General features: G+C 36.6%; 2 protein-coding genes across 2 annotated transcripts; both read left to right on the top strand.

Moving 5' to 3' along the window:
• The first annotated feature begins 2322 nt into the window (after positions 1-2322).
• On the top strand, positions 2323-19653 carry LOC110738469 (rRNA biogenesis protein RRP5-like). The gene is made up of 21 exons (XM_021918878.1): positions 2323-2574; positions 2688-2896; positions 3616-3756; positions 3865-4041; positions 4687-4786; positions 5189-5298; positions 5397-5519; positions 5604-5675; positions 6186-6278; positions 7737-7850; positions 7929-8051; positions 10292-10477; positions 11322-11396; positions 13023-13159; positions 14330-15921; positions 16307-17918; positions 18036-18132; positions 18216-18371; positions 18658-18888; positions 18976-19059; positions 19146-19653. The coding sequence occupies exons 1-21, from the start codon at positions 2445-2447 to the stop codon at positions 19251-19253; spliced, it is 5670 nt and encodes a 1889-aa protein (XP_021774570.1). The 5' UTR covers positions 2323-2444; the 3' UTR covers positions 19254-19653.
• A 2006-nt stretch (positions 19654-21659) lies between these two features.
• LOC110738470 (tankyrase-2-like) lies at positions 21660-25693 on the top strand. The gene is made up of 6 exons (XM_021918879.1): positions 21660-21945; positions 24505-24596; positions 24689-24767; positions 24867-24961; positions 25168-25263; positions 25353-25693. Exons 1-6 carry the CDS (start codon positions 21765-21767, stop codon positions 25428-25430), a joined length of 621 nt encoding a protein of 206 aa, XP_021774571.1. The 5' UTR covers positions 21660-21764; the 3' UTR covers positions 25431-25693.
• Positions 25694-26493: the final 800 nt, after the last annotated feature.

The raw sequence follows: 26493 nt of genomic DNA, 5'->3' as shown, positions 1-26493 counted from the left end.
CCACCACCTCCAACAACCTTCCACCACCACCACCTCCAACAACCTTCCACCTCACACCACTTCCTTCCACCACCACCGTTGACAAGTCAATATATACATAAATCAAAACATATTGGGAAACAAAGAACATAACACACAAATGTTGACCGAAAAACATTTATTATATTAGAAATGTAAATGTTATATACCTAATCTATACAAAAATTTTACTACATGAAATAACTAAGCTAACACTATCCTGATTCATCTATCCGGGGCAATTGATCTAGGTCAGGTTGCTCGGCCCTCTATCTGACATGCCGCCGCCTGTAATGAGTAATGGTGGTGAATGGGTCTAGAGGCGGCGGGGGAGTCAGCTGGCTGGTATCTGGCACCTCCTGGGAGCCGGACGGCGCAGTGTTGTGGAAGGTGTAGTCCTCTGAGAATGTCGGCGTCGTAAAATCACCTCCACAACTACTCTGTCCGAGCTCGAACTGCGAATGCATCGAGTGGCCATCATACGTGTCCCGTTGGGGGACGAGGTAGTCGTGTCCATATCGACGCAAGCTGGCCATGCCCATATCCCGAACCCGCTGGACCTCGTTCCCGGTGGGCCCGTCAGCCAGGCTAAGGGACAGCGCGTCAACCATCGATGCCATGTCTGCCGCCTGCAATAATCATTGATCAGTTATGCATAGAAACCTAAAAAGAGATGAAAATTAATCGGTTGGAAGTGAAACTCACATATCCATAAATCACGTCATATGCTGGATGGTAATGGGTGGAGGGAGGTGTGTAGCTGGGGTTGATGAAACGCCGGGTAATCCGCTGGTACCAGACCATGTACGGATCGTGAGGCTGGAGGACGCCCTGCATCGGTACACCGCCCACAACGAACTCCAGTCGGCGATGCCAGAGCTCTACGTACGCACGATGCTCCACCGACCAATCCGTCTCTGCCTTTCCTCGTCGGTCAACCCCGTGCAAACGAGTGCTGGTGTCACATGGCTGAGGGACCGGCTGACGTATCCCATATTGCCGCAAGACCCGGTCAGGGAGGTGACTCTCCACAACCTCAAAACAGATCACCGGGGTCCGAGCACGCCACTCTGCCTCATGCTCCAGCAAATGACCAGGCATGGCCTCCACTAACTCTGGAAGGTACGGATCCCATGTCACCTGCACATACACATCAAAAAAACGTCAGTGAACGCTAAACACATCAGACAGTAGAATAATGAGTACAAGTGAAGAAATACCTGGTCCTTAGTAAGTCGATCGAAGGCGTCTCGGTAGTACGGTAGACTCCTCGCCGCATGGGAAAGTGTGAGTCTAGGGGCAACCCACCTGCATCTGTATGCCTCGTCAGGTGTAGGAAGAGGGGGAACGTCGTACGCCTGGTACTGCTCGTCTTGATCCAGCTCCCCCGGTCGATGCCTGACTGGCCTACCTGGCCGCCCGACGTGGAGATGCTCCCAAGACCAAAACTGTTACACGAATTAAAACGTAAGTGTTTACTATTCATCTATTAAACTATTACACTAATTGGTGAGTTACCTGAAGGACGACCAAAGGACCTCCGATCTCGATTGCACCACGGTGGGACGCTCGGCATAGATGGCGATACAGTATCGCCAAACAAGCACTACCCCAGCTGTACGAACGGATATGGTCCCAGTCGTTGTCTAACAACTGCGGGTGTAGGAGCTGGAGGTGGCTGCCGCTCTTGTTGCCGAACAACACGCCAGCGACCAAGAACAACACGCCAGCGACCAAGAACAATCACAATTCATCAACTCAACCCTAAACCCCTAAATTCAACAAAAACCCCCAAAATTCAACATAAACCCTAGAAATTCAACAATTCAAGAAATTCAAAAATAACCAATAATTCAACAACACTAACCAACAATTCAAGAATTCAACAAACATAACGAACAATTTGTAAATACTCAACTAATATTTAACCATACCTTGAATTGGATGTAATACGAAATTGGGTTGAAGAGGATTGAAGAGGAAATTTGGGAAGGGAAGGAAGAGGATTGCGAAGGAGGCGAAGGAATGAAGAGAAAACGTGATTGAAAACGAAGCTCGAGTTTTTGGTTTTACAACCAGACAGAAACGCTGCCTGGGGCAGCGTTTCATTAACAAGATAAGACGCTGCCTGGGGCAGCGTTTTATGCTGTTGCCTTTTTTTTTAATTAATTTAAAAAAAAAATAAACGAGGAAAAAAAAAAGTTTGACTTTTGCCACGCAACCAAATTTGTAATTATTTTCTTCGGGAAGCTTAGTTTCCTAAAACGTCCGCAGCATTATGTTACTTTCATCTTTTTTTGAGCTGCTTTGTCAGTGTCTAAAACCCTTGCAAACCCCTCTTTGTTTGCTCTTGGCCTCTATTCTCAAACACCATTTTTTCTCTGTTCCACTTCACACACTTTCTCTCTCCTCAAACTTCTACAGTAATGGCGCCTTTGAACAAGAAGAACCTCAAAAGAAAATCTGGAGAACAACGTCAACATAAACCTGTTAAATCTGCTGATGATAAAGCTCCTTCTCTTCAATTTGATGATGATGTTCCTGATTTTCCAAGAGGTTTGATTAATTGACTTCCAATAATTGTTTATTTTGTTGATTTGTTCTTCAATTTAATCTTAATTTGTTGAATAATTGTTTATTTAATCTTAATTGGTTGGATAACTGTTTAGGAGGGGGAAGTAGGTTGAGTCGAGAGGAAAGAGATGGAATTAAAGCTGAAGTCGATGAGGAATTTGATGCCGAATTGAGGGATTCAAAGAGGACGAAAAGTAAGAAGAAGAATAATGTTCGTACTACGATTGACGATGATTTTGGTTCGCTTTTTGGTGAGGGGATTTCAGGAAAATTACCTAGGTTTGCTAATAAGATTACTTTTCAGGTATGTTATTTAACTTATTACTATCAATGCTGTTCTTAGGTTTCTTTTTATGACCAAATTCAATAACATTGTATCAACATCTTCACTACTAATCAAAATACAATATAATCAAATTGAAGAACAAGAAAATTTAAACTTAAAAAAATTAGTAACAGTAGGAGAAGGCGCTGGTTTGTCAAATTGAAGTTGAAAAGGTACCGCTCGCTCTAATTCATTGGTTTCCATAATTAATTCTGCAAAATGTAGAAAGATTAAACCCAGTAATTAGAAAATAATCATCTCTGAAACCCCTATTGATTTTGATTAAGTACAGTAGAATGAATTGATAAGAAATTGCAAATATTCGGAAAAAAAAACGATGATTTCATAATTAGTAAAATTAGGTGTTGAAGAAATGCAAATGTAAAAGAATGAATAAAAAAAATACCTGAAGAGAAGAAGAGTGAGTGAGTGAGCAAGAAATGAAACTAAAAGGCGGGATTTTGGAGGGTTTTATATGTCGTGTTTCATATAACGAGACTAAGGCTCGTTTTTGGAGGACTCGCAATTTGAACCATAACTTCTATTTTAAACTATTCACTTTCTCATCTTTCTAATTGCAACGATAATTTTTTCTTATGTTATGGTATTGGTTTGATTTAGCTTTGTCTGTTGGCATTATGTAATTTTTTACTTTCGTAATTGGGACTTAGTTTTACTATTTAATTTGTATGAAACAGAACATTGCTCCGGGAATGAAGTTATTTGGAGTTGTAGCAGAAGTTAATGAGAAAGATCTTGCTGTAAGCCTTCCTGGTGGCTTACGTGGATTAGTCCGAGCTAGTGAAGCAGTTGAGTCGGCTTTAGTACATAATATCAAGGTATGGCAATATGATTCTTCTTTTTTCTAATTTAGTTGTCGCAGACTTGCTCTATTGGGAGGCAATATAATTGCTTATGTTTAATTTTTGCTTTCTCGTTTGCACCAGGAATTAGAGGGTCATTCCCTCTCTAGCCTATATCACGTGGGCCAGCTCGTGTCATGTGTTGTATTGCAAGTGGATGATGATGATAAGAAAGAGACAGGGAAGAAGAAGGTTTGGCTTTCATTACGCCTTTCTTTATTGCACAAGGGCTACTCTTTGGATGCAGTTCAAGAAGGGATGGTATGCATTACCTTGATTACCTATTTTTTTATGAGTTTGATAGTGTCCCTGTTGTATCATAATTCCCACTTTACTATATAGTTGCACCATATTCTTTTTCTGTGGTCTATAACGTGTTAATTTGACCATAAATATCTATACTTGTGCAATCCAACTATGCAACTGGACCTTAACTATTATCTATAATTGTGCAATCCAACTATGCAACTGGACCTTAACTATTATCATAATTTTACTGCTACCTGTAAAATCAAATTCATGAAAAAGAATTTTAGTTTGGTAGAGGTCAGGTGAAGACAACAGGACCTTAACCAACTATGCAACCCTCTGCTGAAAATCAAATGCCACCGCTAGTATAACTATTGCCTAATAGTGTTGCTTAATGCATTTATTTCATGATGTTTTGTTTTGAGACCATTTGCATACATTATTTATAAAGGTTCATGTATGTACTAGTGTATTTATTCTATTTCTGGTTGGTTCCAAATGTATATTCTCTTAGCTTGGTCCGAATTGGTTGTCACTTCATGTGCTGCATATCCAATAGTTGTGTCATGTGAGAACTTGAGATGTCGTTTTTATCCATGCAAAAACCTTATCCATTCTTAATTTTTTGTGACTATTGACTTTTATCATTGTTAACAGATTTTGACCGCAAATGTGAAAAGCATTGAAGATCATGGTTACATTCTCGACTTTGGGGTGTCCTCTTTTACTGGATTTTTTCCAAAGAAAAGTGATGAAGGTTGGTCTAGTGACATTTTTTTCATACATTTCATGGACATGAGGACAATTATAGTCTTAGGTTACTAAGGATTTTTGCCAAATGTAGTGCTTCCAATGCTCCCCATAATTGTCTCCTTTATATATTATTTTCTTCTAAAATCAACTGTTTTTATTCCGCATAAAAACCGTCTCTCATTTTTGTTAGTGTTAGCTGTGTAAGAAGGCTTAGGGGGCAAAAAAGGGGATATGGTACTTAGACTGCCAAGAAGTATTACAAAAGCAGAGGACTTTGTGCTTTCCTATGCTATTCTTTCAGGGCATAATCTTCATTTATTTCAGATGCCTGAAAGACTTGTCTTGCATCAAATATGTTTGGATTGCTGGTTTTCTTTCTTTTATGAACTATGAATTTTTTTTGCAGATGCCAAGGTGACTCCAGGGCAACTTGTGCAGGGAGTAGTTAAAAAAATTGATAAAGTTCGTAAAGTACTTTATCTGTCTACTGATAGAGATATGGTGTCTAAATGTGTGGTAAGACCTTGTTTGATTTGGTGCTCTTTGTCTAATAGATTGAATTTTCTTTTGTGACTTTTTTATTTGACAATTTTCGATTTGAAATTTGTTTGCAGATGAAGGATCTTAAGGGTATCTCACTTGATCTTCTTGTTCCTGGCATGATGGTTGATGCTCGAATACAGTCTACTTTTGAAAATGGGATCATGTTATCGTTTCTAACTTACTTTACTGGAACTGTATGTATTTTCAATTCTCTTTCATTTAGAACTTTACAGAAGTATTATTTTTTTGTCTAAAGCAACCTACTTTTCTTTATACAGGTTGATATATTTCACCTGCAGAATGCATTTCCTTCATCTAACTGGAAAAAGCAATATGAGAAAAACAAAAAGGTAAGACTTAAAAAGCCATTTTGTTTTCATATGCTTCTTTTATACTCCCTCTGGCTTTTTTTTTTCTTTGTTTCTTTTTCTTAAGATCTACTCACCTCCTACCTTTTTTTATATTCACTTGGGCATATTTATTTGTAGTTGACTTCTAATTTCACATGAATCATACTTGAACACAATTTGATTAACCAAGCTCTTCTAAGGCCTCATGTTCATATTTGCAAAATAATAGATATTTGTCTGGTAGTAATTGTCTATGCATGTTAAAAACCCAAATGGCTTTTAAGTTTGTATGTTCAGTTATAGATGTTCTGCTGGTACTATAGCCATCCCCTACCACCTTGATGTAGGCAATCTTTGTGGTAATATTGCAAGATTATTCCAGTGAACTTTTTTTAATACGGTTTCACATATAGCTTTACCAGTCTCAAGAATTGGTTATATTTTTATTTATGTTATGTTTAATTTGATGAATCCAATATTTTATTAACGAAGGATCCTCCATATATGCAGTTTAATGCCCGAATCCTCTTCATCGATCCGTCTAGTCGGGCTGTTGGGTTGACGATGAATCCTCATCTTCTTCTCAACAAGGCTCCTCCTTCGGTAAGTCAGTATGTAGCTTCTTTTGAAGTAGTTATTGTATAAAATTTAGGTTAATGCAAATGTAGGATGCTATCTGGCTGTTCAGTGTCTGAATTTGCGGTATAATGTTTGGCTTGTTCCAAACTAGTTCTTAAATTCTATATTTCTAATTACTGGATTCTTGGTAAGATAACCAATCATAATTAAAGTGCATGTGACCTTGCCTTTTATTGTTGTTCTGCCTTTTTCTTTGCTGTTTGACTATAAACTTCTGCAGTTCTAGTGCCCCGATTAGTCCGATACATGTAATGACCAGGAGTATACTTGTAAATTGGAAAAGTATTGGGTGAGATGGGCCCACCATAAGTTTGGTGAGATGGTCCAGTGCAAACATAACAACACATGCTAACTTATGCTAACTTGACAAACTTTTACCCCCTTTCAACACTCAGCAGCATGCAATTTATTTTTATCTTTTCCACTGCCCTCTCACTCAGTCACTCAGTGACATCTCTCTGACTCTCTTCCTTTTCTATACTGCTAAAACTCATCCTTTGTAGAGAGAGAGAGAGAGAGAAGATAAGCGAGAGCAAGGAAATAACAAGGACTTTGGTCTGGGATTTGGGGATTTTAAAGATGGTGATTGTGGTGGCAGCAAGGGAGGTATTGGTGTTATGGTGTGGTGTTGGTGGTTTCATGAGTGAGGGAGAGGTACCCAAACACATACAACCTTTTCGATTAAAAGTTACAGATCTGGAGTCAGAGTCTCTATTTCTTTGTTTTCATCTCAATTCCAGCAATTTTTTTTTAGCCATTGTTCATGACACTTGGGTTAGATTCATCGGCCAAAAATGGTCTTGTTGTGAGTGAAAGCCAATGGCAATTATCTGAATCTCAGAGAGGCAGGAATTTTAAATCATGTTGATTTCATCTAAGTAGGCTGGAGTAAATTGATAAATACAGGGATTTGGGAGTAAATGGATCTGCTTTTCCCAAAACTAAGGTTGATGTTAGTGACATTGTGAGAAATTTGAAATATTGTAACCGAAAGCTGAACTGTGTTAACAGTTACTCTTATAACTACTGAAGATGACGTAAATATTTAGCATTGGCATCTCAATGTACCCTGTAATATGTGGACAAGGGCTTGATGATTTTGCTAGCTAACTCTTACATTCTTAATGTTTTTGTAAAATTTCATTTCTAACTTGCTTCTTTTTGCTTCTGCTTTCAATCTTGTGCACCAATGTACTAGGTTTGGTATGAAAAAAATTGTTGAGTTTTGCTTATTGGTTAAATTTAAAGTGGTTGTTTTCAGAATTTTATACATATATCAAGAGTAGAAATTTATAGCATCTTCCTTGCCAAGATTTTACAGAGTTGAATTCTTTTCGGAATGGACAAGTGTAGGATTTGTTATGATGTTCATAAACACTTCTTATATAAGTTTGTTTATTGAATTTTGTGTCTGATATGCAGCATGTCAGGACAGGAGAGATATATGAACACTCTAAAGTAATCAGAGTAGATAAAGATTGGGGCCTTTTGCTTGAAATCCCATCGTCTCCAGCTCCCACACCTGCCTATGTGACTGTATGTATTTCTTTTTCCTTATATTTCTAAAAGCTATCTGTGTATACATAGGATGCCAAGGGTGATTCATTTCTACAGATTTCTGATGTGGCTGATAAAGACGTCCATAAGCTTGAGAAGTCTTATAGAGAAGGGATTGATGTTCGAGTAAGAATACTTGGGTTCAGGCACTTAGAAGGGCTTGCAATGGGTGTCTTGAAGGTTTGATTTTATCTTTTTGGCTTACATGCTCTTATCCAAATCAAGAAGAATTTTTGTTGCTTTAATTGATTTTGCTCTTACATTTTAATGCCATGTGCTAGATAACATTGTCATTATATTGGCTGAAGTATCCTATCATGATTAGGGGACTATAGGCATGTGCTCAAGTAGTTTCTATTCCTTTTTTTTTTTTTAACTTAAAAAGTAGTTTCTATTCCTAGTTGTTCTGTAATGTACTGTTTCTCATCCTCATCGGCTCATTGCCCAATTAGCTGCAAAAAAAGTGTTTTTCAAGGTTTTATTCTACAATCCTATGAATCCAAAAACTTGTGTATTTAAATTTGTAAAATGACAGACAAAATGCATGTTTCACTCATAATGGAACAAGGGAGTATTTGAAACTTTGAATGGAAGATAAATTTATTGGGATACTTCAATGTAGGTTAAGTTCAAGAAAAATAGAAAGCTGAAATCTGTTGTTGGCATTCCATTCAATTTCTCCAGCTAAACAACCAATTGAAAACATTTCATCTTCGTGTGATGTCTTAATAATATGGTCTTTTAACGCTGAAAGTATTACAATTGTGCTGAAAGACAACTTATGACTTCCACTCTCTCACTTCCACTGATATTATGGGCAATTAATTGTCAGTCAAGATGGTTCTCTTAGCTCCTTTAATCAAGCATCTCTAGACGTGTTAATGTTTTAAAAAAAGTAAAAAAAAAAAAAAAAAAAAAAAACACTTCTTGCGTCTGTGTTATTACTTGTCATGCATGGTGATGGAAATCATACAACATGTCTTCTTCGAAGTTTGGAAAGATAAGCAGATATGCATATCTAACATATACCTAGAATATGAATGGTGTTGGATCTTTAGATCAATAACCTTTTTTGGGAAGTTGTTTTTGGTTAACATAGGAAGTAGAAATACCCACGAACTTCTGATTTATTGGAATTATATTCCATAGTCAAATTTATTGGAATTTCATAAAATTGTTAGTAGCGGGGAGAGTAACTTCCCATAGAAATTTCTACTTACCTAGGGGAGTCTAGGTAAGTAAACTCCTACATATTGTGGGGTCTAGGTAAGTAAATTCCTACATATTCCTAGGAAGTTCCACTTTCCCCATTTCACCAAATTTCACAACCAAACAACTCACCTATTTTGCATTTCCTAGAACTCTCACTTCCTATGTTTTTGATGTAAACCAAACAAGCACTAAATGGTGCAATTTGCTTTTTAAGAAAATGGAGTAAGTATTAGATAACCTTAAAATATAAAGAAAATAACCACTGATGATGACCAAGAATGATTGATCTTTGTCATATACTTGATAAACCAAATGAATGAGTGAAGAATATATAATAGAAAGAAAAAAGGATTGCCAACAATTGGGGATTGGTAACTAACAAAGAAAAGCAGAAAACTGGGGGAAAACCACTAATGATGAGTTAAACTTCTGAACAATGATTGATCTTTGTCATATACCTGATAAACCGAATGAATGAGTGAAAAGTATGTGATAAAAAGAAAACAGGAATGCAAAAATTTGGGAATTGGGAAATAATAAAGAAAAGCTGAAAACTGGGTTCAAACAGAAGAAAGTGAAAAAAAGGTTGCTGCAAAGTGAGGGTAATAAAAATGCTGAAAGTTAATTTGGCACCATCATATGACCACAGTGACTTATTGGCATTTTTAAAACTTAATAGTGTTTTGCAGAATTTATGATGAATAGCTGTACTCTCACAATATTGCTAGCGGAGTTTATCATCCCTGGAGATTGGGACCAAGATTTTCCCCTTAATTTTGGGAAGAATTTCGGCATATTCCGTATAATATATCTGCTATTGTGTGGTTGTTATATCTCCCCAAGAATAATTTGCTAGGAACTGACATATTTTTCAGCTTAACAATGGCAGCAAATAAGAAGTAAATTGATGATTGTAGTATGAAGATGAAAATTACAGGAAAACAAATGATAATTCCACTTTCGAGAGGTGGATTCTCTCCCAAGTATGAGCTTTCGAGAGGCTCACTCTCTCCCAATAACAAACCTCAGAATATTCGACATATCCACTTCCCTCCTAATGAGGCCTATTTATAGAAAATCTATCCTAACAAACCTCTAGCTTATTCCCCAAGTCACTACTAATAGACTATGACTAACATGCCCTCTTCTTAATATTGATTCCTTGCATAATTTGATTAACTTTTTCCGTTTTCCTTCTTTCTGAGCAGGCTAGTGCATTTGAAGGTGCAGTCTTTACTCACGCAGATGTTAAGCCTGGGATGGTAGTGAAGGCTAAAGTTATTGCCGTCAAGAGTTCAGGCGCTATTGTGCAATTTCCCAGTGGTGTCAAGGCACATTGTCCTCTACGACATATGTCTGAATATGATATTGAGAAGCCTCGCAAAAAATTTAAGGTGTTAAAGAATTTGTATCACTTAATACTTCCATTGTGCTCTATGATATACTTTCAATGGATTAAAACAATGCTTAGGCCTTGGAATGCTGCATATTTTCCTTTATGCAATATGACTTCGATAACGTACAATTTTCTGTCTCATGGTAGTGAAATTATATACTGGTAAAGTAACATATCAATTAATTAATGGTGTGAACATAATTTCCCAAAGTATGTTGTAGACCATGTTTAGTAATATAAGGGGGAGTATGCATCATGATTAGTATTTTTTATCCATGTATGGGTCTTGGGTTTGGGACAGTTGGACCTCTTGGCAGTGCAGATTCTGGGAGCTGAATTTTTTCAGCATCCTTTTTCTTGGAACACGCAGTATTCATTGTGCTGGATCGGCTAGGTTTACTCCAGTTCTTCAGGTCTCTCATGGGGCATTTGCAGCCTTACTGGTGCAATAGTTCATAAAGGAAAATCATATGATGAGATGCGGCTGCCCTTTTAGTGTTGTGAATAGCTAGGAAAGGGTATTTGAGGGCATCATCTCTAGTTGGGAATCTGCATGGGATAGAGTGGTGGTTTCTTTGTTGGCTAAATGATATTTCTTGAAATTTGTTATTCAATATTTATTTAATTTTCTTGTATAAGGGCCCTTAGTTGACTTTGATAGGCTTTACATTGGGGGGTGGGGGCGTAATGGGCGCACAAATCAATGAGCCCTTTGTGATAAGGAGAGGATCGAGAAATCCAAAATTTTATGTTGCCATTGAAAAGAATAAAGTAGTATCTACCCTTTGAATTTTTTTTTTTCCGATTTTTTTTTTTTTGTAAATGTTATTGATGTTGTGCAGGTTGGGGCGGAGCTAGTATTTCGTGTTCTTGGTTGCAAGTCAAAGAGAATAACGCTTACTCATAAGAAAACACTTGTGAGTTCCTTCTTTTTCCTTTTGAAGGTCTAATTATTATATAGATATTTTTGCAATTTCTATTGTGAAGATGGCACCGTTGGTTGCCATCATAACTGTGGTTCTTGCCCTTCTTGGAAGCTTAATTTTGCAAGCTGAAAATTAGATATATGAGTCTGTTTTCCATATATCTAATTGTCATTTTGCCTTTATGAGTGTCTTTTTATTTGTAAAGAAAAGAGGGAGTTGCTAAAAAAGTGTCAATTTTACAATGACTTTTTAACCGTTTCTTTTTTTCTTTTTTTAATTGCTAAGGAATAACAGGTTTTGAATATTTTAAGTGACTTAAGGTCTTGAGTAAAATCTTTTATGTTATATAAATTTGCTTGTATTACCATGCTTAGGGATTCTAATAACTCATTCTAACAGACAATATGGTAGTATAGGTAGTGTAAAGTTTGCAGTGATGTGATTTTAGATCACTCGTTACACGACATTTAAAAAACTACAAGTTAAATATGCAATCTTTACATCACGGAATGATCTTGAACATACATATGTGTACACTCTTTAAACATACTACCTCCGATTTTTTTTAGTTGACACGTATTCCTTTTTGGGAAGTTTTTTTTTTACTTGACACGTTTCTATTTTAGGCATATTTTTTATGGTGAATGGTCAGTTGTACCCTTATTTTTATTCTCTCTCTCCTCCTCATATTAGACCAGTCTCTCTCCTCTCTCCCCCAATAAACGAACCACCCAGTATCTCATTCCTCACCACCACCACCACCACCTACCACCACAACCACCACTCACTCACACAGTCACACTCATCAGTTGTCACCTCTTTCTCTCTCCTCCCTCCAGCGCATCTTACCAAAACCATCACCGCTAGATCGTAATTTCATTGATCTAATGGAGGTTTAAGAGATTGAATTAAACCTCAATCATCGTCATGAGGTTGAACCCGCAAGATTAATATCTCAATATCGTCAATCTCATTTCTCTTTTGATTTTGTCGGTAGGACTAGTAATTTGCTAATTTCATCCCGGATGACAAAGTGTAGATGTTGGATTTTTTTTAATTTTTTGTTTTTAATTCAATTACTGGAAACAAGATTGCAGCATCATTTTTTTTATCCTTCGTCGTCGTCTACTTTCCTAGATCTAAAGGTAGTAGCAGTGACGAATTGATTGTTGGGGCTGTAAATGCTTTTGGATTTTCTATTTACTTATTTATTAAGGTTGGTTAATTTTTGTGAGTTTTATGTGACAGAGGTGGTGACGAAGATGAGGGTGGTGCAGGAGAAGTACATCAAGGTGGTGGAAGTAGAATTAGTAGATAAAGGAGAGGTGGAGTTGGGGTGGGCTGTGGTGGCTGGTCAGTAGATGAGGAAGGAAAGGGGAGGTTAAGTAGGGGTATTATTGTCTTTCACATGTCTATCTCACTTCTCCTAAATATGTGTGCCTAAATTAAACGTGTCAACTAAATAGAAACGGAGTAAATATTATAACCAAATCTATCATAATATGGTTTTTTTTAATATCCCCAGCTTCTTACAACTCTTTCACTGTTCTGCTGGGTTTTTTTTCCTCTGCTTCTCCTGTCCCTTTCGTGTCTTATGTTAAGCTTGGCTTGCTTCAGGTGAAATCGAAGCTTAGCATTCTTAGTTCCTATACTGATGCAAGTGAAGGATTAGTAACCCATGGATGGATTTCGAAGATTGAGTTGCTTGGATGCTTTGTCCGATTTTACAATGGAGTAAGCGGATTTGCCCCCAGGTAATAGTTTTTTATTTTATTTTATTTTAATGATATAATCTCATTCTATGTGCTTGATTATGTGTAAATTTCAGCTGTCTTCTTGTTTAAATGTGACTACTTTGCTTTTCTGTCGCATCAAATTTTATGGTTAGTGGTGTACAGAAGAAATATGAAGTATTTGCTGATTGGATTAGGTTTATGCTCCTGATAACATCATAATGGTTAATGGAATGCCGACATTATTATCTGTCTTAAATTATTCTTGAATTTTGTAAATTGATCTAATAAGACCCTTCTTAGTGACGGATGCCAGATCCATTTGTAAACAGGTTATCGAGGATAGAGATATAACATGTCATTGCTAATCCATTTGTTAACAGGTTATTGATGATAGAATGTCATTGCTCTTCTTTGAGCAGTCTGTCATCTCTTTTATGGAGTCATGTCAATTATCGAGTACCCTGTAACTTATAATTTCTCTTTTCCAAATTTGTACGTTCATTTATGAAAACAGCTCCCCTGTTTACCCATTGATTGATTGTACCTGTTTGTTCTAACCTTTGCTGATGCAAGGGTTTTCTGGTTATTCTTTATATAATCATTTGTTAATTTGAGGGATGATGCTTCAATTTTATTTAGACAAAGCTTCTAGAAATAAAGGGATATTACTTGATGTGCAGACCTGCTTGGACTGTCCAAGCTTCTGGATCATGTCATCATGCTCTATATATATTGGCATTGCTAATTTTAAATAATGGAGTCATGAAATCTATATTAAAATATTCTGTTGATCATCAATTGACAAATATGGCTAGCATTGAGGCAAAAATAAAAGTTAACATATCAAATGCCCAGTCTTGGATCTTAAGATCATAATAACTTGCTTGATCATTTTCTTTTCTTCTATTTACCTTTTATACATTGTTATAGTACACTAACTCATCCTCTATGAGCATAGGTCTTCTTTTCTCGCTGATAAGATTACTCTTAACTTTATCGTCTTTGATCTAGATCGGTCTCATTGCTCCAATTTTCTCTATATGTGCATCTCAATGGTGCTGATGTTTTTTTTTTTGTTTCCATGAACTTGGTGGTGATGTCTGTTTGATGGATAGATTTCGACAATGCTATTTTTTTTTCATACTTGAGTTTCACTGATCAGTAATTAAGTATTTGTTCTTATTACAGATCCGAGCTTGGTCTAGAGCCAAGGTGCGATACAACCGCAAGGTACCATGTCGGGCAAGTAGTTAAATGCAGAGTAACAAGTTCATGTCATGCTTCACATCGTATCAATCTTAGCTTTATCATTTCACCTACAAAGGTTTCTGAGGAGGACATAGTCAAGTTGGGTAGTGTGGCATCCGGAGTGGTTGAGTTTGTCATGCCCAATGCCATATATTTACATGTAAATGTAAAAGGAAATATGAAGGGTACAATATATACTGAACATTTAGCTGACCATCAGGGACAGTCTGCACAGCTGAAGTCAGTCTTGAAGCCTGGGCATGAACTTTCTCAGCTGCTGGTTCTAGATATTGAAGGAAACAACTTAATACTTAGTGCAAAATATTCTCTTATTCATGCTATACCACAGCTTCCTGCTGATACTTCACAAATTACTCTGAACTCTGTGATCAATGGATATGTATGTAACTTGATTGAAACTGGATGTTTTGTCCGATTTCTTGGTCGCTTGACCGGCTTCTCTCCAAGGAAAAAGGCACTAGATGACAGAAACACCAATCTTTCTGAAGCCTTTTTTGTTGGACAGTCTGTACGATGCAATATTCTTGAATTTAACAATGAAAGTGATCGCTTAACATTGTCACTGAAGCAGTCCCGTTGCTCATCGACTGATACTTCCTTCCTCCAATCATATTTCTCAACGGAGGAGAAAATTGCTGCACTTCAAGTGTCTAATTTAAATAGCTCTGAGTTGGATTGGCCACAAAATTTGAATGTGGGATCTGTAGTTGAGGGTAGAATCAATGAAGCAAAGGATTTTGGGGTTGTTATCAGCTTTGAGAAGTATAGTGATGTTTTTGGTTTTATTTCGCAGCATCAAATGGGTGGGAAGACTCTAGAAACTGGCTCCACTGTTAGAGCTGTAGTTCTTGATGTTTCTAAGTCAGAGCGCCTAGTTGACCTGTCTTTGAAGCCAGAATTTGTTGAGAGATCTGAAAGAAATGCTCGTGCAGCTACAGTAGCTAAGAAGAAACGGAAAAGAGAATCCAAGGAATTCAAATTGCATGAAACAGTAAAAGCTGTTGTTGAAGTAGTGAAAGAGGATTACTTGGTACTTTCTTTACCAGAACATAATTATTCTGTTGGATATGCAGCGGTAACTGATTATAATATGCAAAGGTTACGACGGAAGCAGTTCTCCAATGGGGAAACAGTTGTTGCAACTATCATGGCACTTCCAAGTGATTTAACAGCTGGGAGATTACTTCTGCTTCTTGAATCCTCTAACGGGGCTGTGGAGACTTCAATTTCGAAGAAGGCTAAGAAGAGGTCTGGCTATGATATTGGCTCTCTTGTCCATGCAGAGATTACAGATATTAAACCTCTTGAGATGTGGTTAAAGTTTGGGATGGGATTTCGTGGTAGAGTTCACATTGCGGAGGTAAATGATGAGAATGGTGTTGAAGATCCCTTTTCTGCGTACAAAGTGGGGCAGACATTGACTGCCAGGATTGTTGCGAATAGTGTGAAGCCAGAGAACAACAAAAAAGGCAGCCCATGGGAACTGTCTCTCAAACCATCAATTCTGTCAGGTGAGTTGGCATTATCTCCTTATTGTGCTTCAATTAACTTTTCTTCATTTTCTACCAAATCTGAACTTAATTGGATAATTGTGAAGAGAACTTATGTCCTATTGTTAGATGTAGAGGTGCAGTTTAAGTTTTCATTAGCCACTAGCACATCCATTAAATAAGTATCAAATATTGTGGACTAAGACTAACAGTATGTTGTTTTAAGGAATGGGTGTAATAAGTTTTTCAGTACAAACTAGAGTAATGTATTCTCTAATGGGATGTAGAAAGACATTTTCCATTATTTTTCAATGATTTGTGTATGTTGCTTGTTATTAAATATATACTGCCTGGCCAACCTCTGCTTTTCACCCTTCCTAAAGTTTCATTTTAATACCGTGTTCAGGCTCTACTGAGATTGGGAAGATGCAAATGGCTGAAGATTTCAACTTCACAGTGGGACAGCATGTCAGTGGTTATGTCTACAAAGTTGATAAAGAGTGGGTCTGGTTAGCAGTCTCTCGACAAGTGAAGGCTAAGCTATTTATTCTCGACAGTGCATGTGAACCTAGTGACCTAGAGAATTTTCAGAAACGTTTCAGGTTGGGGGCTGCTCTCTCTGGGTACATATTGAGTATCAACCGTGAATGGAAGTCCCTGCGTTTAGTCATGCATTCATTTTCTGCTATCTCCAATGGATTAGAAAACTCTGCATCGGATGAGAAGGAAGTTTGTCATATTCACAACGGTGATGTTCTTGGTGGTAGAGTGTGGAAGATTCTTCCTGGTGTTGGCGGCATTCTTGTGCAGATAGGACCCCACATATATGGTAAAGTTCACTACACTGAACTTGCTGATCCCCCGGTATCTGATCCCTTGTCTAGCTATAATGAAGGTCAATTTGTTAAATGTAAAGTCTTAGAAATCAACTACTTAGCTAACAGTTCTGTCCATATTGATTTATCATTTCGCTTCTTTGAGGGTACTATAAATGGAGACTCTCATAGCAATTGTATTCAGAAGATTGAAGACCTTCAGCCTGATATGGTGGTGAATGGTTATGTTAAGAGTGTTACTCCAAAGGGCTGCTTCATTTTGCTTTCCAGGAATATAGATGCAATGATCAAGATTTCTAACTTGACTGATGGATATGTTGAGGATCCTGTAAAAGAATTTCCTGTTGGTAAACTTGTAAAGGGGAAAGTTCTATCTGTGGAACCTTTATCAAAGCGTGTTGAAGTTACTCTGAAGGCGGATAATAAGAATAGCAGATCTGAGTTAAGTAATTTTGGTAGTCTGAATGTTGGTGATGTTGTAAGGGGGCGGATTAAACGGTGTGAGTCATTTGGTCTCTTTATTGTGATTGATAATGTAAACTTGGTTGGATTATGTCACGTGTCAGAGATTTCTGATGATCATGTTGACAATCTTGATGACCAATTTAAAGTAGGAGAGAGGGTTACTGCAAAAGTTTTAAAAGTGGATGTGGAAAGACACCGCATATCGCTTGGAATGAAGTCTTCATATTTTGAAGATGAAGAACATGGAAATGATAATGAAATGGTGGTTGATTCAGTTGATAACTCTATAACTCTGGTAAATGCCAAGGTTGACATGCCTCAAGTTGAATATTCTGATTCTACATTTGAACTTGAAGATGGATCAGCTCTTATCCAAGTGGAATCAAGGGCATCTGTGCCTCCTCTAGAGGTTACTCTTGATGACATGGAGGATGATGAGGTGTTTGACCAACTAGACAACAAGGAAACAATTGGTAATGGTTCCAATGCTATTGATGAAAAGAGCAACAGGAAGGCTAAGAAAAAAGCGAAGGAAGAGAAGGAACAACAAATCAGGGCTGCTGAACAACGTTTGCTTGAGGTTGATATTCCAAGAACTAGTGATGAGTTTGAGAAAGTAGTTAGAAGCTCCCCAAACAGCAGCTTCGTCTGGATAAAATACATGCAATTTATGCTTTCTATGGCTGATGTCGAGGGAGCCCGTTCTGTGGCTGAAAGGTGATGCATATCTCTGATTTTCATGGCTTAAAATTAATGATGCTTTAATTCCAGTGCAATTGTTTTGTTTATCTGTAATACCTTCTGATTGGTAGACCCTATGTCTCATGTTTATAGGGCCTTGAAAACAATCAACATCACTTGTGAAACAGAGAAGCTGAACGTTTGGGTCGCATACCTTAATCTGGAAAATCAGTATGGGAATCCTCCTGAGGTACTTATTTTCATGATTTTTGGATTTTCTATTTATCTTTGTCCCTTCATTATTCATGCCTTCTAACTCTGATGGCCTCTCAGGAAGCAGTAGTGAGACTGTTTCAAAGAGCACTGCAGTACTGTGATCACCTAAAATTGCATTTGGAGCTGTTAGGATTGTATGAAAGGACAGAACAGCATAAATTGGCTGATGAGCTTCTTGACAAAATGGTTAAAAAGTTTAAACAGTCATGCGAGGTATGTCTTGAATTTTCACTTGCCTTGTTTATAGGGTTGAGAGTGAATGAAAGGGGTGATTAGATAAATTGAATAGTAGATGGAAGGTGATAGTGGTGTGATTCATGGAGGATAGTAGGGGTTTTATTGCCTTTATCTTGGGGGTGAGTGGGTAACGTATTACCCTGGAAATGGTGGGTAACTATTCCTTCACCCCCTTCCTCAACCACCACCACTCACATCCATCTTCTCTCTATTCCCAAACCAGGAGGATAATTTGGTTCAAATGTTTGACTCTGATATTTAGGTATGGCTGAGGCGAATTCAGTGGTTTTTGAAGCAAAATCCAGAGGAAGTTGATAAGATGATGAATCGTGCACTTCTATCTCTCCCAAAGCATGAACACATACAATTTCTTTCACAAGTTGCTATCCTTCAGTTCAAGATTGGAGTTCCTGATAAAGCAAGGTCAATATTTGAGAAAATGTTGCGTGAATACCCAAAGAGAAGAGACCTGTGGAGTGTGTATCTTGATCAAGTAATAACTGTTAGCCTTTTTTAGTTTTATAACATTTCTTTCACACTCAACTTTACAACTTACATAATTTGCATTTTCATTGTACAGGAAATTCGATTGGGTGACATTGACATCATACGTGCTTTGTTTGAAAGAGCAACTAGTTTGAGCCTTCCTGCAAAGAAGATGAAGGTTCAATCATCTTCTTTCTTTTATATCCCTGTACTTTTGTGTGATCTTTGCTCATTGTTTTCTTTATCTCTTATATTTTATTGCAGTTCTTGTTCAAGAAGTATCACAAGTATGAGAAATCACTTGGTGATGAAAATCGGGCTCAGTATGTTACTAAGAAGGCCAAGGAATACGTAGAGACATCTGCAGTATGAGATGGACTGTTCTGTGCTGTTCTTGCGCATCTTTCTTCCCCAATGATTGTTGAGTGGTGTACTGGCGTTTAATACACATGGTAGAGACACTGCCGTTTGGAAGATCTTGGCAGGGGATTTGGGGGGAGTTCGACTGTGATTAGAGAGCTCTAAACCCGGTTATTGATGAGAAGGCGCTTGATTTGGGCCTGCAATTTTGTATGCTAGTACTAAAATTAAGAAATTTTGGAAAGGTAATCTGGATTGGGAAAGTGCTTTTGTAGTAGGACTTGGATTGTAAATTTATTTTTGAGTGTAAATTAGCTCCCTTAGGATAAGGATACCCAATGTTTAAGCATCTACTTTATTAAGTGTAATTTTATTTATATCTTTAATTCAAGTCTTTGTTATTCTTTGGAAACATGTTCTTTTTTTAATGTCTAAAGTATCTCTCATTTTACATTGAATGTTGCATGATCATAACGAAAACTTGTTTTACATTAACCACAGTACCCAACTACCCATTGTTGATTTGTGTTGTGGTAAAATTGCAATCATATTCTGTGAATGTACTTCGTAAGTTTGTACATCATATTGCAACATAGACAATGTAGAGCATAACTACTTATGTCATTAGTATGTTGGTCATTAGTAGAGGAAGTCATGAACTGGGCTTATTTCATTTGTTTTAAGGAAAACTGGGCTTATTTTCTAATAAGTGGCTAGTTTTTCCCATTTTGGTTTAGCAAAATTGTAAAAATACAGTTGGTTTAGACCTAAAATACATCTTTCGTATTTCAAATATTGCAACAATTGCTCCATTTTTTTTAAAGAAAATTTATAAATGTTGTACTGTTTTCCTTTAAAGTTATTCAGCAATTAATATTGAAGGCAATGGTTGTAAGGTTTGCCGTTCAATTAGCATGGTGATTGAGAATTTGAGATACAAGGGGGTTTGGGCTGAATGTGATGCTATTAACGTGGCTAAAAATGTGAAGAGTGCACATAGAGGCTTCTCTTCAATCTTTCAAATATATGAAGACATTTGTACAATTAACCTTCTCTCTCTCTCTCTTTTTGATGTTTTTAGCATATCTCAAATTAGACGGACAGAAACATCGACTTACCTAGTGGTGAGGTGGGAGACACGTGGTAGTCCAAAGTAATGTATACATGGACTTGTTTCCACAATGCATTACTACCTTGGCAGAGTTGGACTTGATTTAATAAAATTTCCATGCTAATTTCCTTGTAAAAAAACAGTTTGTATTTTACTTTACCATGGATTAACGTTTTCTATATTCCTTATTTATGCAAGTTTTTTGAGTAACATGGTTTTTGTGATCCTCACCTAAAATTATTTTATAATCAATTTAAAGCTCAAAATTTGTTAAAATTCTCCTTGGATTTAGAAGGCGAGTTTAAAATTTAGTTACAACCAATTTCTAATAGCAAGGTTTAAAGTTTATATCTCAATGAAAATTTGGTCAAAATTGTTAATGAAATTTACAAAAGTCAAAATGTTGCAATTAAGATGTTGGATAGGATTAAAAAAGCATGTCCCATGTGATCAAAATTTTCACACATTACCAAAAAAAAAAAAAAAAAAAAAAAACCCCTTATTGCCACATATACAAAAAAAAGCCACATATACAAAAAAAAAAATGAATGTCCTTAAATATTGTGTCATGCATATTTTGTAAAATTCCTCACTTAAAACTCCACTTGCTCTATTTTTTTCTTCATCCCTCCTTATCAAGATATTTGCACAACTTACTCCCTCTGTTTTTATTTAAGTGCCCTATTTTGACTTTGACACTATTCACTTGCATCACCTTAACCAATGTTTATGTTTCATAAATAATACTTCCTCCGTTTCTATTTCATTGACACGTTTAATTTAGGTACGCAAATTAAGGAGATGAGAGATAATGAGAGAGAATGATAAAGCAAGTGAGGTACATTAGTAAAATCAAGGTATAAAACTTACCCAAAAAGGAAACGTGTCAACTAAAATAAACTTCCTAAAAAGGAATACGTGTCAATTAAAAAAACGGAGGTAAGTATTAAATACACTCATGTGAGTACTTATTATAATCGTATCAGTGCATAGTTTCCAAATATCATCATTTCATAATTTACACTTGTTGAATTAATGATATTATTAGTTAAATTTCTACATTGGCAAATAAGCTTGTCAAATTGAGACATTTAAAAAATCTTAGGAAACAAATGAAAAATGTGCACAAATTTGAATCTTCTTCAAAAAAGTGAGGACATCGAAATATTTCATCGTACGAAAATTAAAAGAAGGTTGGAACTAAAAAAAAAACTAATTAAGCCCGGCTCCAATTCCGGTTGAATCCGGGCACGATTTATGGACACGATACCAAATCAGACCCGCCCCGAACCTACCTTTGAACTAACTTTCTGATTACCATTTCACAAACCATCATATTCGGCACATAAAAACTCTGGTTAAGGTAAACGAGTCCAGCAGCAGCAGCAACTAAGAAACAAAGTTTGCGAGAGATGGCAGTACCAGGGCGAAGAAACGGCATGCTAGAAGACGAAGACAACGACATCGAAGAAGGTCTCTTCGAAGAAGATGCTCTCGTTGTTGACGCTCAATTCGACGACACTCCTCCTCGTCTTCGTGACCTCGCCGCCGCGTCTCAGTCCGGCGACCTCCCTGCTCTCCGCCTTGCTCTTGGTACCTTCTTCTTCACGCCCTTTCTTTGGTTTTAAGTTTAACTTGTTTCGTCTTTAGGGTTTATGTTTTGGGTTGTTAATTTGTTGTTAAATTGATGGTTAATTTATTTGTTATGATTGTATTGAATGATGGTGAATTTTTATTGAAACTGTAATCATTTTTGTTGTTTTTGTTTTATTATGATTGTTTGATTTTTAACCTTTGGCCGCAATTTGTTTGTATTGTGTGCACTCAAAAGAACATATGAGTTAAATTCGACGAATATGGAGGTTAAAACAAAAGAGCATAAATTATCGTTTTAGACACTGTAAGAACCTGCTTTGCAAAGTTATCGATTCAATTTGCTATGCCACTTTAAGTGGGGGAGAAAGGAAGGAGTGCCCGATGTGTCTTGAGATACCATTTAGGGGGCATTTGGTATGGGGAATTCAGGATTCAGCATAGGGTAAGAGATTCTGTTAGTCGCTTTAAGTGGGGGAGAATGAAAGGAGTGCCCGATGTGTCTTGAGATACCATTTAGGGGCAATTGGATATGTAGTATTCAAGATTCGTGTAAGAGATTCCGTTTTTTGTAATCAATGTAGAGCATGCCTGGTAATAGAGGTAGAAAAAACAGGGGAGTAAAAGTTATGATGAAATTTTGATGCTTGGATTGGAAATATAATTATTAGGGAGTGATGTAATCCCCTTCAAGTGAGAGCAAAAATTACTCATGCTCCCCCTAGTGTAATCTTTTCCCCCCTTAATAATTTCTCATTCTCTCTAAAATCCTGATTTCCAGTGTTCCGTCAGTTGGTTTGCAAGGAGGTAGTGGGGTTTGCAGTGGTTTAACTTTGTAGAGTCGAGTGTTTTCATGCAAGTGGCTTGAAGATTATCAGAGGGGGGTTTTAACCAAAGGAATATTGCCAAACTTGAAAAATTATCCTTATAATAATTCCCTAGTAAAACTTTCCCCACTTACTGTTTCCCCCTTAATTTGTTAAGGGAATCTAGGCATGCCCGTAAGTTATTTTAGTTATTCCATTTACCCTCTCCACTCCTCTTGGTATTTCCATTTCCATTCTATTTCTCCAGCCACCAATGCACCATCACACCAACATACATCCACTGCCCAACCCTACTACCCTCACCAATACCGCCATCGCTGCCCAGGCAAACACAACCCTAACCCACTCAAAAATCCACGAACGTAATCCAACCACTTTAAAACTAACAACAGACCCATGAAACCCCGCCTCCAGTCACTAAATTCACTCTAACCTACCCAAAAATCCACCTCCACCCACCCCCAGTCCCTCACCCTAGAAAAAATTAGATCTAAGAGAGAAAAAAATATAAAAAGAGAGATAGAGATAAATAAGCAGTGTAACCGGTGAGGTGGGCTGATGCAAGAGCAGGGCTGCAGTGCTGGTGGTAGCGGGGGTGGTGGTGGTGGTGGTGGTGCTAGTGTGGTTGTGTAGGTGGAGGGATTGAGAAGGAGAGATGCATGGTAGTGGTTTTTGTGGCTATTTTTTTTCTTTCCCTTTCTCATTTACAAACAACAAGACATATCTATTAATTATTAGTTAAATAAAACATTGCTGACGTCATTATTGTCCACATGCCACTCACATAATAAATTTTTTCCCACCTAAATGCAAGGATGATGTCATTTTTTTTTTTTTTGAGCTACCATATTTGACAATTTTGAAATTTGAATATTAGAAGGTTCTACGTTACAACTACAACCTATCAATTTATCTTTGAAAAATGAAACAATTGTGAATAGCACACTAATAAATTGACTCCTACATTGAAATACAAGTATGTATTAGGCAACGTTGAATATGTATTATATCATAATTTTGATGAAAATCTAAACTTATAAAATTACAAATATTTTTGTACAAGGGTATAATTCTTGTTTATATTTATCCATTTTTTTTTTTTAAATATACAAATTATAAAATAGTTTTTATATAAACCGTACGGGTTCTAACCTAGTATAACTTATATAAGGGGTTTTGTTTTTCCTTTGACGTATATATCCCTTTTCTTGATTTCATAACCTTTCCCTTTGTTTCACCAAATGCCTCCTTAGTGAACATATCTAGGGATGAAATTGCTTTGGAGTACAAAAAATATTGTATATAATTCATATTGTATATGGTATGACATATATTGTATATGTTAGGGTGCGTATTGTATCTTATATGTGAGAATCTCAAATTAACAGATACCTTTATTGAGATTTGTGTTAATCCAATGGCAATAGTGCTTTTTTTCTTTTCATCTTTGGTCAAAAAGTTTGCTTTATTTTTAAACTTGCCATGGAATATGAGATACATTAGGATTTTTTTGTGAAAGAATGAATCACATTTTTGTTTCTTTTCTGATATTTATATCAATTGAATATCAGTTGGGTTTATTTGCTAGTCTTGAATGCTAATTGGCTCTTTTGGTGCATGATTACTTGTAATTGGAACTTGTAGGTAGTATTGATCTGTCGCCAAGAAATATTTTTGTTGGATTGTTAGTGCTGTCATTATAAAAATATTTGGTTGTGTGATGGATGTGTAGATAACTTGGATGGCAACATTAATGAGCCAGTCGAAGATGGGGATACTGCTCTCCACCTTACCTGTCTGTATGGGCATTTGCCCTGTGTTCAGGTTAGTTATTATTGTTTTGTTTACGGGTTTATCCCCCCTACAAACTTAATGTAGTCCATTCATTACTGATGTTTTATGTTGCAATTATTTAGCTCCTTTTGGAACGAGGAGCTTCTGTGGAGGCCAAAGATGAAGATGGAGCACTTCCTTTGCATGATGCTTGTGCAGGGGGTGGGTCTTAATCACTCAATTTGCATTTGTTTGGCAAGAAATGCATAATATTTTTTACCATTACTTTTCAGTGTCATGATTTCTTGAATTTGATCGCAGGATATACTGAGATAGTCCAACTTCTGATTAGCCAGGCCTCCGATCCAGAATGTTTGAGAAGAATGCTTGAAACAGTTGATGTCGAAGGTGACACTGTAAGTAATACGAAATAATAATTACAACCCGTTTTTGTATATTGTTGAATATTTGGTTACTGTTTAGTGGAGACATTCATCTACTGTGTTACTCCTTCATTTCTGATAGATCAGATTTGTAACAATTTCTAACATTTTTAATTTTTTACCTTCCTTTTCTGATTTGTAACAATTTGTAATAGTTTTTACCTTCCTCTATTCTGCAGCCTCTTCATCATGCAGCACGAGGTGAACATCTGGATGTAATAAGGTTGCTGCTGGCACATGGGGCTTCTCCTACTAAGAAAAACATCTACGACAAAGTAAGTTGGTGTTAGATGGTTGGTTTTACTTCGAGTATATCATCCAGTTTGATGTGAAGTGCTGACATTCTTGTTATCTTATTGGACAGATTCCAGCTGAACTAGCTGAACCTGATACGGAAACAAAGAGATTTCTTGAATCTGCTGCGAACACTATAGCATTCTAGTTATTGATGATCAGTCTCTTGAATTAGTGTCATCTTGGTTTCATTCACTATGTACTAAACAAGTAGCATATATCTTTATTTGGTGACCAACTAGAGCTGATCCATAGATTTTGGGGGAAATATTAAATGGTGGGTTACCCCCAACAAGAAAGTAGTCGGCTTATTTCCATTGTCTGCGAAGAGATTTTGACATTTTTGTTCATATATCTGCAAGAGAATGAAAGCAAAATGAATCATTGATAACTTGCAACTGTGTTGAATGTTTTTTGGTTTTTTTTTATTCTTCCTTGTCTAATCTGTTCTTGGCATAATCTTTTTATAAAAGTGAGGAAAGGTACACTATTGCTAATAGTTTCCGTATCATCTATTAACTATTACTAAAACAAAACGTTGTTGGCGTCATCACTGTCCACATGTCAATCTCATAATAAAAAATTCCCCGCCTAAATACAAGAATGATGTTTTTTTTTTTTTTTTTTTTTTTTTTGCGGAGCTATCATATTTAATAATTTTGAAATTTGAATATTAGAAGCTTCTACATTACAATTACAATCTCTTAATTTATCCTTAAAAAATGAAATAATTTTAAATAGCACACTAATAAATAGACTCTTACATTGAAATTGAAATATGTATTAAGCGACGTTGAACAGGTGTTATATCATAATTTTGATAAAAAACTAAAATTTTCAAAGTATAGATAGGTTTTTTTTTTTTTTTTTTTTTTTTGTGGATAGATATTTTTGTAATTGCACGAGTTCTAACCTAGTTTCTCTTTTAAAAGTCCCAAAGGGTTGGCGTTGTAGCAAATGAATAGTGTGAAGACGGATTTGCCCTTTGTTATGCCACGTCAACTTCTTCTTTTTTTTTAAAAATTAATTAATTTATTTATTTATTTATTTTTGCTTGGTTTTCTGGTTTGCTTTTACTATTACTATTGAGAACTCTTTGTTCTATCTCCTCTCTAAGGTTCAGTTGTTGATAGTCTTCACACCTTCTAAGTTACATGAGGGTGATGGACAGAGAGAGTGCGATGGCAGTGAAGGAGCTTTAGAAATCAATT

Source organism: Chenopodium quinoa, unplaced genomic scaffold, assembly GCF_001683475.1.
Source record: "Chenopodium quinoa cultivar QQ74 unplaced genomic scaffold, ASM168347v1, whole genome shotgun sequence".
NCBI lineage: Eukaryota > Viridiplantae > Streptophyta > Magnoliopsida > Caryophyllales > Amaranthaceae > Chenopodium > Chenopodium quinoa.
Note: the sequence above shows the minus strand (reverse complement) of the source record. Positions and strands in the feature narration are given on the sequence as shown.